This window comes from Carlito syrichta, unplaced genomic scaffold (genome assembly GCF_000164805.1).
Source record: "Carlito syrichta isolate Samal-C Ts95f unplaced genomic scaffold, Tarsius_syrichta-2.0.1 Scaffold302570, whole genome shotgun sequence".
NCBI classification, from domain to species: Eukaryota; Metazoa; Chordata; class Mammalia; order Primates; family Tarsiidae; genus Carlito; species Carlito syrichta.
The window spans coordinates 543,712-558,178 of record NW_007246666.1 but is presented as its reverse complement, the minus strand read 5'-3'; the positions used below and the strand labels follow the sequence as shown (position 1 = coordinate 558,178).

Sequence of the window (14,467 nt, the reverse complement as noted above, 5' to 3'; positions counted from 1 at the left end):
ATGAGGTCTCGCTGCCCAGGCGGGTCTCGAACCCGCGGGCTCAGGCATTCCACTCACCTTAGTCTCCCAAAGGCGCGGGATTACAGGCTGAGCCACTGAGCCCGGCTTATATACCACATTTTTAATCCAATCATGTGTTGATGGACATTGGTTGATTTCATATCTTTGCTGTTATGTATAGTGCTGTGATATGTGTATTTTAATTCTATAGACAAGACATTATTATTTTATACAGACAATATTTAGTTTTATCCACGTTTTTTTCTAGTTCCTTTGCGTTTCATTTTTTTTTTTTGCATCTCAAACTTTAATTTAGATCATTTTGTTTGTGCCTTAAAGAGGATTATTTAGAATCTCCTTTAGTGAGAATATGTTTGTGTTGAGCTCTCTTAGATTTTACCTGTCTAAAAATTTGCTTATTCATTCTTATCCATAAAGGATATTTTTGCATAATATGTGTTTGTAGGTTGGCACACTATATGTTATTTCTAGAAATTTTCTTTAACACATGGAAGGCATTATTTTACCTTCTTTTGACTTTGCTGATTTTAAGAAGTCAGTGGTATCTTTTCCCTCTTATGATTTTTCAGATTTTCTTTGTCTTTGATTTTATTTTAGATGTTACAGTATGATATGTTAAGGTATAGGCTTATTTTATAGCTTATTGAATCTGTAAATTAGTGTCTGTTATTATTGCTTTGCTGTTATTCTGATGTATTTTCCTTTTTGATAATTATTTATCTTAATTGTTTCTTATTCTGTCTTTTGTTCCTGATAGTTTTTAGTCAAAGTGCTTTGTTTTCTTGTAAGTCTTCTCTTTGACTTCATGCTAATTTTTTTTTTAATTTGAGAAAATTATTTGTGGGAATAATTTAAGGCCTACCTGACGAAACTTAACATCTTCCTGGGAAGATTTACATTTCCTTTTTCCATGTACATGGTGGCTCTATCCATCTGCGACAACCTTAAGTTAGTTTCAAGGCTTAGGGCTCCCTGAACCACTCAAGTGATATGAATCTGAGTTGCACATATGCCTGTGGGTTGGTTTGCTTTTGCTTCCTCCTTGTATCGAGAATGTCTCAGGTTACTGTGCAAAAATTTACTTCTTAGACTCTCTACCTCCTGTTGTCTTTGGGTTTTCATATTTCCTTTATTTTATCATAATTTTATATAAAAAATCCAATTACGTCAGGGTCTATGAATGCCCTCTGGGCAAAAACAGGTTCTGTGGTTAGCTTACTTCTTTCTCTAGGTTTCTATATTCCCTTCACTTTTGACCTGGTAAATTCTTATTTTGTCAGAAGTTTAATGCTTTTAATATTTGATTCTGAATTTTTATTCCTTTTTAGAAGTATGTTTGTTTGAATGATATAGCACATTACCCCTTTGGAGTTTTCATTCTCAATTTTATGTATCATTTTTAATTTGGTTTATTGATACCTTCCTTAATTCTTTTAATTTTAAGAGAATATTATAATACTTATTTTTAATTCCATAGCCAGTAAATTTTAATAGCTGAAATCTTTGCAGATCTGAGTAGGCCTTTCGTTCGTTTTGTTGACTCTGTTCATGGTGCTTTGTTTCCTGCTCTTTTTTTTGATTATGGGGTCATGTAACTTTATCTGTGGAAATTATTTAAGGCCTGGATCAGAAGTTTACTTTTATGGAGAAAATTGACATGTTGCACCTTCTGTGATCCTAGGGAAACTTAAGCACTTCAAATTAAATTTTGGCTTAGAGCTCTTTTGACCATTCAGATAGTATGCGTTCAATTCCCATATATGCCTAGTTTGTGGTTATGATTTTAGGGGGGAGACATTGACTAGTAGACTAAGAAATACTATGATAATAGATACCACAATCATTAATTACCATTTCCCTCTCTCTCTAGATCTATTCTTTCTACTGTTTTTCTTCAGTGACCCTTTCATTATATGCCATTTTTTCAAAATGGAAGTAAAAAAAATCCTGGAACATCATTCTGTTGCTTAACATCCTTCATTGTTTTGCATGGTCTTCATGACTAATGAAGCATAAGACTAAACTAGTTCATATGAATCCTGTTATGATTTTGTCCTTATTATCTTTCCAATCATGTATGTGATGACTCATCCTTTATGCTTTAGGCCTCATACTACTAAAATACATTTCCGTAGAATGTGTCGTCTCATTTTTTCTACTTTTGCCTTTGTACATGCTCTTTTACTTGTCTGTGATCTTTTCTCTCCTAACTCCCATTACTTTTGCTAATTCTTACTATCTTTCAAATGTTTCAGCTCAGCTGTCACTCTCTGGAAGCCTTTCTTGAACTTTCTTTATCTATGCCTCCCCTTTCTACTAACCCTTAATGATGCTATTTGGTTAGGTGCCCCATTATGTAAACTCTCAGAACTTCTAATGAGTACCCATCAGCACTTACTGTGTTTGTCAGCCTGGCTTGTATATTGTAAATACCGTGAATATTAAGATCCAGTTTCTAGCATATATCACCATTATCATGCTCATAATAGTCACTAATATTTATTGATTATATACTAGACACTAGCATTTTAAGTTGCATTATCTTGTTTAATTCTAATAGCAACTCTATATAATATGGATTTTTTTTTTTATTCTAGTTTTACAAGTGAGGAAACTAGAGTCAGATTGGTTAAGTGTCATGCCCAAGAACAGGTTGCTAGTAAGAGGAAATAGTATAATTTGAATCTAGAAATATTATGAACTTCCTTTTACCCTAGTGTTCTAGCAACAAAAACAATTCATCAGCTCACTGAAGATAAAGGAGCTCAGGTTTTAAAATAATTACCTGGATGCAATGGTGCATGCCTGTAGTCCTAGCTACTTGGGAGGCTAAGATGGGAGTATTACTTGAGCTTAGAAGTTTGAGCCTGTGTAAGTTCAAACCTGGAGTGAACTATGATTGCTCCACTACACTCTAGCCTAAGTGACAGAGTGAGACGCCATCTCTAAAAAAAAAAAAAAAAAAAAATGTACACATATAAAACATAGACTAGTATTTGATTTGAGATTCAGTGTTTAGTAAACATTAACTCAAGTCAGGGAGTGGGGTCAGGGCTTTGTAAAAATAATTTAATAAATGTAATATTTTTATTTTGTTTTGTTTTGTTTTTCTTGCGTTAGAGTCTCACTCTGTCGCTCAGACTGGAGTGCAGTCGCCGCTCCCAGCCACCGCAGCCTCGACCTGCTGGGCTCCGGCGATCCTTCCGCCTCAGCCTTCCAAGTAGTCGGAATTACAGGCATGCACTACCATGCCCGGCTGATTTTTTTTATTTATTGTAGAGATGAGGTCTCGCTGCCCAGGCGGGTCTCGAACCCGCGGGCTCAGGCAGTCCATTCACCTCAGCCTCCCAAAGGCACGGGATTACAGGCTGAGCCACCGAGCCCAGCTAATAAATGTAATATTTTTAAAAATGAAAAATCAAGATAGACAACAATGAAAATAAAATCATGAGTAATTTCACCTTTATGAGATAAATTGCTTTTCATATTTAAGCATGCATTCTTTGCTTTTACATGCATTGTTTACATAAATACTGTTTTTAACCTGCTCTCCTTAGACTATAATATTTATGAATATCCAAATTAGTGATCAATAAATACAATTTTTACCATCATTTTCCGTGGCTAACATGATATATCATCCTATGTATGTACCACCGTAATTTATTCTGTCCACTTTTGTATATTTAGGTTGTTTTCAATGTTTTGCTATTATAAAAAATTTAGCTCTGAAAATTCTTAAATATTCATCTTTGAGTTCTTGGGAGAGAACAATCTTGAAAAGTCAATAAATATTAATGATGACCAATATTAGTGTTTCTGTATTTCCATATTTATTTCTCATTTTGGACTGTTATCTAATGAAGAAAAAAGAGTAATTGTTACAAATAACAATGTTCTTGGTATATATCTTCTACTAAGTATTTTCTCTTTTAGAATTACAGAATGAAAACTTAAAAGAATCAAATGAGAAGCAGGATTATTTGACTTCAGAACTAGAAGACATTAAAGTGTCCTTGGAAAGAAACATGGTATGATTTAAGAATTGATTAGTGTGTGATAAGGTTTGCACTATTAATCAGTCAACAAATATTTATTGAATACTAATTTCTTTTTTTTTGAGTTGGAGTCTCACTCCATTGCCTAGGCTGGAGTGCAGTGGGAGTGCCGTGGCACACTCATGGCCACGCCAGCATCGACCTGGTAGGCTTAAGTGATCCTTCTGTCTCAGCCATACAAGTAGCCAGAACTACTGGCGCGTGCTACTATATCCAGCTAATTTTTTGATTTATTGTAGAAATGAGGTCTCCCCAAGTTGCCCAGGCTGTTCTTGATCCTGTGAGCTCAGGCATTCCCCTCGCCTTGGCCTCCAAAAGTGCTGGGATTACCAGCTTGAGCCACCGTTCCTGGCTGAATACTAATTTCTGTATACAAGGACTTGGGACTTCAAATAGATGTGACACAATCCTAGTTTACAAAATTCTATAATTTAATTAGATATTGGATAAAAGCATATCAAAAGTATAACAAATACAAGGTAACAACTGAGTTCAGGCAATTTGCTATAATAGTTCTAAGAATTGAAAGAACACTGTAACTGGATTGGCTAGAAAGACTCCATGGAGTAGTTGGATATATCAGTGGAATTTGGAGAATGGTAGCTTGAAATAAGAGTACTGGGTTGTCATTTCAGGGTGAGGAGGAGAAAGGATGATGGTTAGGAAGATGTAGAGGGGAGAAGGGGTAGCAACTTTACAGAAGCAGATGAATTCATCTTTTTCCTATAAAGTCTTTGGATTATTGCTTTTGTTTTATACTATACTTTACTTCATTTAGAATACTCAGAAAGCTTTAGAGGAAGATTTACAGATAGCAACAAAAACAATTAATCAGCTCACTGAAGAAAAAGAAGCTCAAATGGATGAATTTAATAAAACTAAAGCTACTAATTCATTTGTGGTTACTGAACTTAATACTACTATCTGCACCTTGAAAGAATCATTGAGTACAGAACAGCAAAGGTAAAATATTTATTATTTTTAATAAATAAAATGTATAAAAACAATTTACTCCTAATATTGAGGGCCATTTCCTATTCATTATCAGCTTATGTGTAATTTCTATAACACCTGTAACCTAGTCTCTGTTTATAATGTATAAAGTAGGAATACACTTTAAATATTTGTATTGGGTAGGCAGGTATTTTAGGAAAAGATTTAAGAGCAGGTATTCTCTAAGACAGTTCTTATGCTTGCTTTGCCCTAGAGTCAAGCTATATAAACAAGTTCATAAGGGCTGATGCAGTGATATGACCTACTTAATTAAACCATAGATTATTATTAATTTCATAGAAACAACTACCAGGCTGTGGGGTTTGTTTTACTACAGTCTGTAACTTTCTTTCTGTTTTATTAATTTAGTAAATAGCCTTGTGTAGAGTAGGACTACTCTATTATTTAGTAAATTAATTAATAGATAATTATCAGTTTTATTAATATAGACTGTATCATTAATTTTATATCAATGATGTATTAAATTAATGGCTTAATGCATATGATTAACTATATATAAAATAAACTATTTTAATTTCATGTAAACAGCAGTGTATCCAAAACTTGAGTGTTGAAGACTCATTCTTTTTTTTTTTTACTACTTTATATGAATATTAAGGAAGTGTTAGGAGGTCTGGGTAATTATTTTATGCCTTATTGACATTTGAGTTATTTAAGTCTGGTAGAATAAACCAAACCTAATGGTTTCTCTCTTTTTTGTTTTCTCTCTGAAGTCATAGTTTAGGCCTAGCAGAATTTCTTCTCTACTGCTTGTGCCTGGTGAAGGAAAAGCTAACTTTTCTAGTTCCTTTAATCTAATATATTTTTTATTGTCCTCTCTAGGCAATTTTTGACTTTTAAAATTTTAAGTCACCTTAGATTCATCTGTCTCTATTACCTCAGTTTTCTACTTTGAGGAAACAGAAAGTCAGAGATGTTAAGTAAATTATACATTTTTCTCATGATTATGTTGTTCTCATAATTATATTGTTCCTAAGGCAGAATTCAGTATAATAGTTGTTACATATTCAATCTCTTTCAAAGTTCTAGGATGCATTAATTTAATTATCATCAATAGCTAAGAGACAGATTATAATGATAAACTTTAAGGTTTTATATAAATGCAGTGAATATACAATTTTGTCTTTATAATAGTAATATCTTATTTTAAAATGTTACATTATATGATACAAAGTAGGTACTCATAAATGTTTAATAGTTGAGTGGTTGGAACTATGCGAAGATATATCAGTTTGCTAAATTGCACCAATTTTAGTTATTAGATGAATTCTGACTAAAATGTTATTTTACATTGTAAAATAATATATTTTGCAAGACTGGAAAAAAATGAAGATGAATTGAAAATACTTACCATGGAGCTTCAAAAGAAATCAAGTGAACTGGGTAAGACTTAGAGAATAATGTGTACTTTGATATATTAGCTACTTAGGAAAACATAAATTCTACTTTAGAATAAAATATAATTTCTCCTCTGTTATGTGCCAGTAGTGATTATTTGATAATTTTTAGAGAATTTAAACCTTAAGAAAGAGACTATTCTGGACTGGGTCCAGTGGTTCATGCCTCTAATCCCAGTGCTTTGAGAGACTGAGGTGGGAGGGCCACTTGAAGCCAGGTGTTTGAGACCAGCCCAGGCAACAGAGCAAGATCCTGTCTCTACAGAGAATAAAATAATTAACTGGGTGTGATGGTACATGCCTGAGTTTCTAGTCACTCAGGAGACCAAGGCAGGAGGATCACTTGAGCCCAAGAGTTCAAGGCTGCAGTGAACTGTGATCACGCCACTGCACGCCAGCCTGTACTCCAGTAACAGAGCAAGACCTTGTCTCAAAAAAGAAAGACAAAGAAAGAAAGAGTATTCAGTTGTCTAGAAGTGTAAAAGGAGCCTAAGTGAAGTTTATATTCTATTTTCCTTATTTTAGGATTCAGAGACCTTAATAGTTCTTAGTGCAAAACATTTGTGTATTTTGAAATGACTTGTATGTCTTCCCACAACATCTAAGACAATGCTAAAAAGCACATCGTATTGTATCACAATTCTAGACTTCCTTATTCAAACTAACTTTTCATGGCGTTTTGCTCTATTATGAGAAAATCACATTGTGCAGTTGAATTTTTTTTTGAGTCAAAGTCTCACTCTGTCACCCAGGTTGGAGTGTAGTGGCACACTCCCAGCCACCACAGCCTTAACCTGCCGGGGTCAGGAGATCCCTCTGCCGCAGCCTTCCAAGTTACTGGAACTACAGGCACATGCCACCACCCCCAGCTAATTTTTTAAAAATTTTATTGTAGAGATGAGCTTTCATCAAGTTGCACAGGCTGATCTCGAACCCCTGGACTCAGGGCAGTCTTTTTGCCTTGGCCTCCCAAAGTGCTGGGATTATGAGCTTGAGCCACTGCGCCTGGCTGTGCAGTTGAATTTTTAATACAACAATTACTTTTGAAATGTCATTGCTTTTCCTATGTTGGATTATTAACTACTTATAGGAAAATGTGAACTTTTTTTCTTTTGAGTCACTGTGTCACCCAAGGAGGAGGACAGTGGCACGATTATGGCTACTGCAGCCTTGACCTACTGGACTCAGGAGATCCTTCTGCTTCAACTTTACAAATTTCAGGAAACACAGTTACAGCCACCACGCCTGGCTGATTTTTTTTATTTATTGCGGAGATGAGGTCTTGCCATGTTTACTAAACTGGTCTCAGACTCCTGAGCTGAGACCGTCCTTTGGCCTTGGGTTCTTAAAGTGCTGGGATTATAGATGGGAGCCACCACGCCTGGTCAGAAAAATGTGATCCTTTTATCATACAGTATTAATAGTCGTCAACTTTCATGGCCAAAGGAGAGAGTAATTCTTTATGGTAGCTAATTCTAATAATCTATATTTCATATTTATAAATCTTTATATCTACAGATGTGGAGAATAGCAAAAATACAAACATTTTCTAATTTCAGTGAGAATTATTTTAATAAATTAAAAAGTTTCTTAGCTTTATATAAGCTTTAGTAGCTATAAATACTTGTACAATTAAAATAATTGCCACTATTATGTTTAGTATTTGAAATGTGTACATAACATTTCACAAGTAGGCTATTTGGTTAAACTTCTGAACCATATTTATGCTTTTCTTTTTGTAATGCTTGAGTTTTTAATTCTAGTTTTTTTTTTTTGAGTTGGAGTCTCACTCGGTCGCCCAGACTGGAGTGCAGTGGCTGCTCCCGGCCACCGCAGCCTCGCCTGCTGAGCTCTGGCGATCCTTCTGCCTCAGCCTTCCGAGTAGCTGGAATTACAGGCATGTGCTACCACGCTCGGCTGATTTTGTGATTTATTGTAGAGAGGAGGTCTTGCTGCCCAGGCGGGTCTCGAACCCGCAGGCTCAGGCAATCCACTCACCTCAGCCTCCCAAAGGCGCGGAATTACAGGCTGAGCCACTGAGCCCGGCTTTATTATAGATTAACCCTTGGTCATACAAAATACTGCTGTCTAATGCAAATAATTTTACTTTTTTAGTATTATTTTATATTAGAATGATTGTGATATAAGCCATTCAATTTTTTATTCTTCCTTTAAAGGATAAAACAGTATTTTAAATAATTGCATATGTCTACTTTCTTTTTTTTTGAGTTGGTGTCTCACTCTGTCACCCAGATTACAGTGCAGTGGCATGCTCCTGGCCATCGCAGCCTAGACCTGCTGGCCTCTGGCGATCCTTCCACCTCAGCCTTCCTAGTAGCCAGAACTACAGGAGCATGCTGCCACGCCCGGCTAATTTTTGATTTATTGTCGAAATGAGGTCTCCCCAAGTTGCCCAGGTGGGTCTCGAACCCACAGGCTGAGGCGCAATCCACTTGTCTCGGCCTTCCAAAGTGCTGGGATTATAGGCTGAGCCATGGAACCTGGCCTATATATAGCTACTTTCTTTAGAATTGTTTAATTAAATGTTGTAGGCTAAGAAATAATTTTGGTTCCTAAAGTATCTTTAATGGATATTTATTTATAGCAATTTAGTCTAACATTGAAAATTAGTGGCTTGTATTTGGTATATTAAAAATTCGGTTGTACAGCATGACTTTCTCATAATAGAGCAATACATGATAAGTTTGAAAAGAGATTCTAGAAGTGTGAAACAGTATTTGTTTTTTCGCATTGTCTTAGGAATGAAATACCAAGCTTTTGAGAAGTTTCCAATTATTGTGGGAAAAACTTTGAATAAAACCATTAGAGTAATGGTATCCAAAAATAGGGATGAGCAAAAATTCCATTAGAATAAAGGGAAGAAAATATTAGAACTTATATTTTTATTTATCTTTAGTGTTTTATACATGTTTTATATTGAACTTATTATATTTTTGTGTTTTGTAAGTTTATATTTATAAACATTAATTTATAACATGAATTTATATGTTTATATAAATATAAATATTTGTGTTTTAAACATATATATATTTGAGGGTACCTGCTTATAGACTTTTTATTGATGAAGATGTGTTGATAGTGATACCAAGAGGAAGCCTATCAGATCAACGTGGACTACATAATTGGGAAAGCCTTTACAGCCGAGGTTGATTTTAAATGGTAGATTTTAATGTTATAGAGAGACTTTGGATAGTTGTAGAAGCTGATGGAAACATATATTAGGAGAGTGGCATTGCAGTGACATAGGTATCAACATAAGTTTACTTCTTTGTTTGGCTAATAGCATAGTTTTCAAAACCAGAAATCTTGCGGGATATTCTGAACTCTTCTTTTTCCCTGTGCTTCTCTTTTAATTGATTGTCTGGTGCTACTGTTTTTTTTTTTTTTTAACTCTTATTACCTAATTTATAAAATCTGACTAATTTAAGAATTCCTAAACCTTAAATATCTTCTTAATCTTTCCCTTTTTCTTTATTTCCATAAACCAAAAACAGTTCAAGACCTTATTTTATCTTTCTGGGTTTTTGAGTTTCAAGCACATTGTTTTAGTCCTGCAAAGGATGCATATGAAGAACATAATGGAACACAAATTGTATTTTTCAATTAATCATCAAACTGTGCTTCAGATTATGCTCATTTGTCCTCATCTTTACTCACCTTGTTTGCTGCAGTTAGCTAATCTTTTATTTGCCTTGCATTTCTTCCATAACCTTTTTTCTTATCCTAACGTCCCTCATTCCTTTTTTTTTAAGAGACAGCCTGTTGCTCAGGCTGGAGCGCAGTAGTGTGATCATGCCTCACTGTAACCTTGAACTCCTGGACTCAAGTGATCCTTTTGTCTCAACCTCCTGAGTACATAGGACTTTAGGTGCATGCCACTACATCCAGCTAATTTAAATTTTTTTTTAGAGATGGAGTCTCACTGTGTTGCTCAGGCTGGTACTCAACTCCCGGCCTCAAGTAATCCTCCTGCCTTGGCCTCCTAAAGTGCTGGGATTATAGACAAGAGCCAACATGCCTGGTAGACATCTCTCATTCTTATTGCTTTGTTTTCTTGCTACACTTTACATTCTGCATTGATGATATTTTCTTAGGTTTACACTTGTTAGTGTTTCTCTATTATTCCCTCGGCAGTCTCAAGCCTAAACTCACTTTTTACTCATGTATTGTTCAAATACAGTTTGTGGTACCCCTTATGTCTTGACTTTAATTCTGGACCAGATATCTCTGAACAGTTCTAATTGCAAAAACTTGAGAATCAATTTTTTTGTTCCTAGGACAACCACCTTTTGCTCATTATCTACATTGCTGTTAGAGTATTTCTTTAAAACACAAATCTGATTATTCTATGGTACAAATTTTAAAAAGCCATCTCATTGTCCAAGTTTCAAACTCTTCAGATATCAGCTGTCTTTTTGTTGCTTGTTTATAGAGTTAGGGTAGTGCATACCAAGTTAAAGTCAACTGTAATTAAAATCTTTGTCAAATAGTTTTTCCCCCAGTTTCTTTATTTACTACAATAGGTTTGCTGTTTTATGTGTCTTCCATCTCATATTCATTCTAATATTGCTCTAAACGGATCTTATTCTTGTGATCACTCTTCTGTATCTGCACCCATCTGTGCTTTCAATTTTGTTGCATAACTGGTTCTTCCTCTAGTGTGTTCTATTGCTTCTGCTTTGATTATAGATTTATAATATAATAGCTATTTGACTAAGAGTTAGATGTTTATTCTTCATTTAGCCTTAGACATGTAATGAAGATCATAACAGACATGGTCTTTGTTCTCATGAGATTTGCACTCTACTTGGGGAGACATATGAAACAATCACAAATAAGTATTTAATTACAAATTGAGATAAGTGCTATGATGAAATTAAAAATGATACAATATAAGAAAATAATAGGGCCTAATTTTAATTTGGTAGTCAGGGGTGGCCTTTAGCTGAAACCTAAAAAATAAATGAGATTTAAAATGTTAGGTAAAGCATGAGAATTGGAAAGAGCCCTTACCAGTCTCACTTCCTCTCCCTTTAGGAGTCCCCAGTGTCTGTTTTTCCTGTCCTTATGCCTCTATGTACAGTGTTTAGCTCCCACATACAAGTAAGAACATGTGATGTTCGACTTTTGGTTTCTGTGTTACTTTGCTTAGAATAACGGCCTCCAGCTGCATCCAAGTTGCTGCAAAGGACGTGATTTCATTCTTCTTTATGGCTGTGTAGTTCTCCATGGTATATATGTGTCACATTTTCTTTTTTCAGTCCACCTTGATAGACACCTAGGTTGGTTCCATGTTTTGGCTATTGTAAATAATTCTGTGATAAATGTACCAGTACAGGCATGTTTTTGGTTGAATGATTTACACTCTTTTGGGTATATACCCAGTAGTGGGATTTCTGGGTCAATGGTAAATCTATTTTTTTTTTTTTGGAGTTGGAGTCTCACTCTGTCACCCAGACTGCAGTGCGGTGGCCGCTCCCGGCCACCACAGCCTCGACCTGCTGGGCTCTGGTGATCCTTCCCCCTCGACCTTCCAAGTAGCTGGAACTACAGGCGCGCGCTACCACGCCCGGCTAGTTTTTGATTTATTGTAGAGATGAGGTCTCGCCAAGTTGCCCAGGCGGGTCTCAAACCCATGGGCTCAGGGAATCCACTCACCTCAACCTCCCAAAGTGCTGGGATTACAGACTGAGCCACCGAGCCCGGCTGGTAAATCTATTTTTAACTCTTTGAGAAATCTTTGTTTTCCACAGAAGCTGAACTAGTTTACGTTCCCACCAACTGTGTATGAATGTTCCCTTTTCTCCACAATTGCAGCAACATCTGTTGTTTTTTGACTTGTTAGTAATAACCATTCTGACTGGTGTGAGATGGCATCTCATTGTGGTTTTGACTTGCATTTATCTGATGATTAATAATGTTGAGCATTTTAAAACATGTTTGTTGGCTACTTGTGTGTCTTCCTTTGAGAAGTGTGTGTTCACTTTTTTGCCCACCTTTTAGTGTTTTATTTTTCTGTCAATTCGTATATATCCCAGATGTTAGTTCTTTGTCACCCTCATAGTTTGAAAATATTTTCTCCCATTCTTTATATTGTTTGTTTACTCTGTTGATGGTTTCTTCTGTTGTGCAGAAGTTCTTTGGTTTAATTAGGTCCCATTTGTCAGTACTGTTTTTGCTACATTTGCTTTTGAGGATTTGATCATGGTGAATTCATTACCTAGGCTGATGTCTAGAAGAGTGTTTCCTCTAGATTTTCTTCTAGGATTTTTATAGTTTGAGGTCTCACATTTAAGTCATTAATCTATTTTGCGTTAATTTATTTTGATTTACTGGATACAGGTCCAGCTTCCTACTTCTGTATGTGGTTAACGAGTTTTCCCTGCACATTTATTAAATAGGATGTTCTTTCCCCAGTGTTTCTTTTTGCCAACTTTGTCAGAGATCAGCTGGTTGTTGGTCAGCAGTTTTATTTCTGGGTTCTCTGTTCTGTTTCATTGGTCTATATGTCTATGTATGTACGAGTACCATACTGTTTTGGTTACTGTATCCTTGTAAGGTTTGAAGTACTGCAATGTGATGCCTCTGACTGTGTTCTTTTGACTTTGGATTCTTTTTACTACTTGGACTTTTTTTTAGTTTCATATTAATTTAAGTATTATTTTTTCTAAATTGGTGAAAGATGATGCTTGTAGTTTGATAGTGATTGTGTTGAATTTGTAGGTTGCTTTAGGCAGTATGGACATTTTAAGGATTTAGATTTTTTCAATCCATGAGCACAGAATGCTTTTCCATTAATTTGTGTTACCTTTGATTTCTTTCAGCAGTGTGTAGTAGTTCTCATTGTAGAAATTTTTCACCTACTTGGTTAGATGAATTCTGAGGTGTTCTTTTTTTTGGGTGGCTATTGTAAATAAGATTGTGTTCTTGACTTGGTTCTTAGCTTTTTTGTGTATAAAAAAGTAATTGATTTTTGTTAAACAATTTTGTATATTAAGACTTTACTAAAGTCACTTATCAGGTTTAGGAGTCTTTTGGTGGAATCTTTAGGATTTTCTAGATATAGAATAATATTATCTGTGAAGAGTGATAATTTGATTTCCTTTTTCTCCTATTTGGATACCTTTTCTTTCTCTTATCTGATTGCTCTGGCTTGGAGCAGACATATTTGTCTTGTTCCAGGTTTTAGGGGGAATGCTTTCAACTTCTGTTCATTCATTATGATATTGCCTGTGGATTTGTCAGAGTTGACTCGTATTATTTTGAGGCATGTTCCTTTGATACCTAGATGGCTGCAGGTTTCATTATGAAAGGATGTTGGATTGTATCAAATGTGCTGGATCTATTGAAATAATGTGGTTCAAGTTTCTACTTCTGTTTATGTGGTTGATTACACTTGTTGATTTGCATCTGATCATGAGGAATGCCCTTTTTGATGTCCTGTTGGGTGCTGTTTGTTAGTATTTTGTTGAGGAAGATTTTTTTGTCCATGTTCTTCAAAAGTATCAGCCTGCAATTTTCTTTATTTGTTGTGTCTTTGCCATTTTTTAGTATCAGGATGATACTGCCTTTGTATAATGAGTTAGTGAGAGTTCCTCCTTCTCAATTCTTTAGAACAATTTCAGTAGGGATGTTACCAGCTCTTCTTGTACATGTGGTAGAATTTGGCTGATAATCCGTTTGGTCTAGGACCATTTTTCAGTAGGTAAGTTTTTTATTGATGATTCAATTTTGTGGCTTATTATTTATTTAGGGTTTCAGTTTCCTTCTCTCTCTCTCTCTTTTTTTTTTTTTTGAGTTGGATTCTCACTCTATTGCTCAGACTGGAGTGCAGTGGCTGCTCCCGGCCACCACAGCCTCGCCTGCTAGGCTCCGGTGATCCTTCCGCCTCAGCCTTCCAAGTAGCTGGAACTACAGATGTGCACTATGATGTCCAGCTAATTTTTGATTTATTGT

At 35.4% G+C, this 14,467-nt stretch overlaps 1 protein-coding gene across 3 annotated transcripts in view; it reads left to right on the top strand.

Annotated features, from left to right (window-relative positions):
* SYCP1 (synaptonemal complex protein 1) overlaps positions 1-14,467 on the top strand; it is a 175,925-nt gene that overhangs the window by 52,876 nt on the left and 108,582 nt on the right. For all 3 annotated transcript variants that reach the window (XR_002481905.1, XM_008056892.1, XM_008056891.1), the window contains exons 12-14: positions 3,958-4,052; positions 4,858-5,042; positions 6,409-6,476. Coding sequence is in view for 2 of the 3 variants with exons in the window: in XM_008056892.1 (XP_008055083.1) it covers positions 3,958-4,052; positions 4,858-5,042; positions 6,409-6,476 (348 nt within the window). In the remaining variant the exon portion in view is untranslated. The remainder of the gene's footprint in view (positions 1-3,957; positions 4,053-4,857; positions 5,043-6,408; positions 6,477-14,467) is intronic.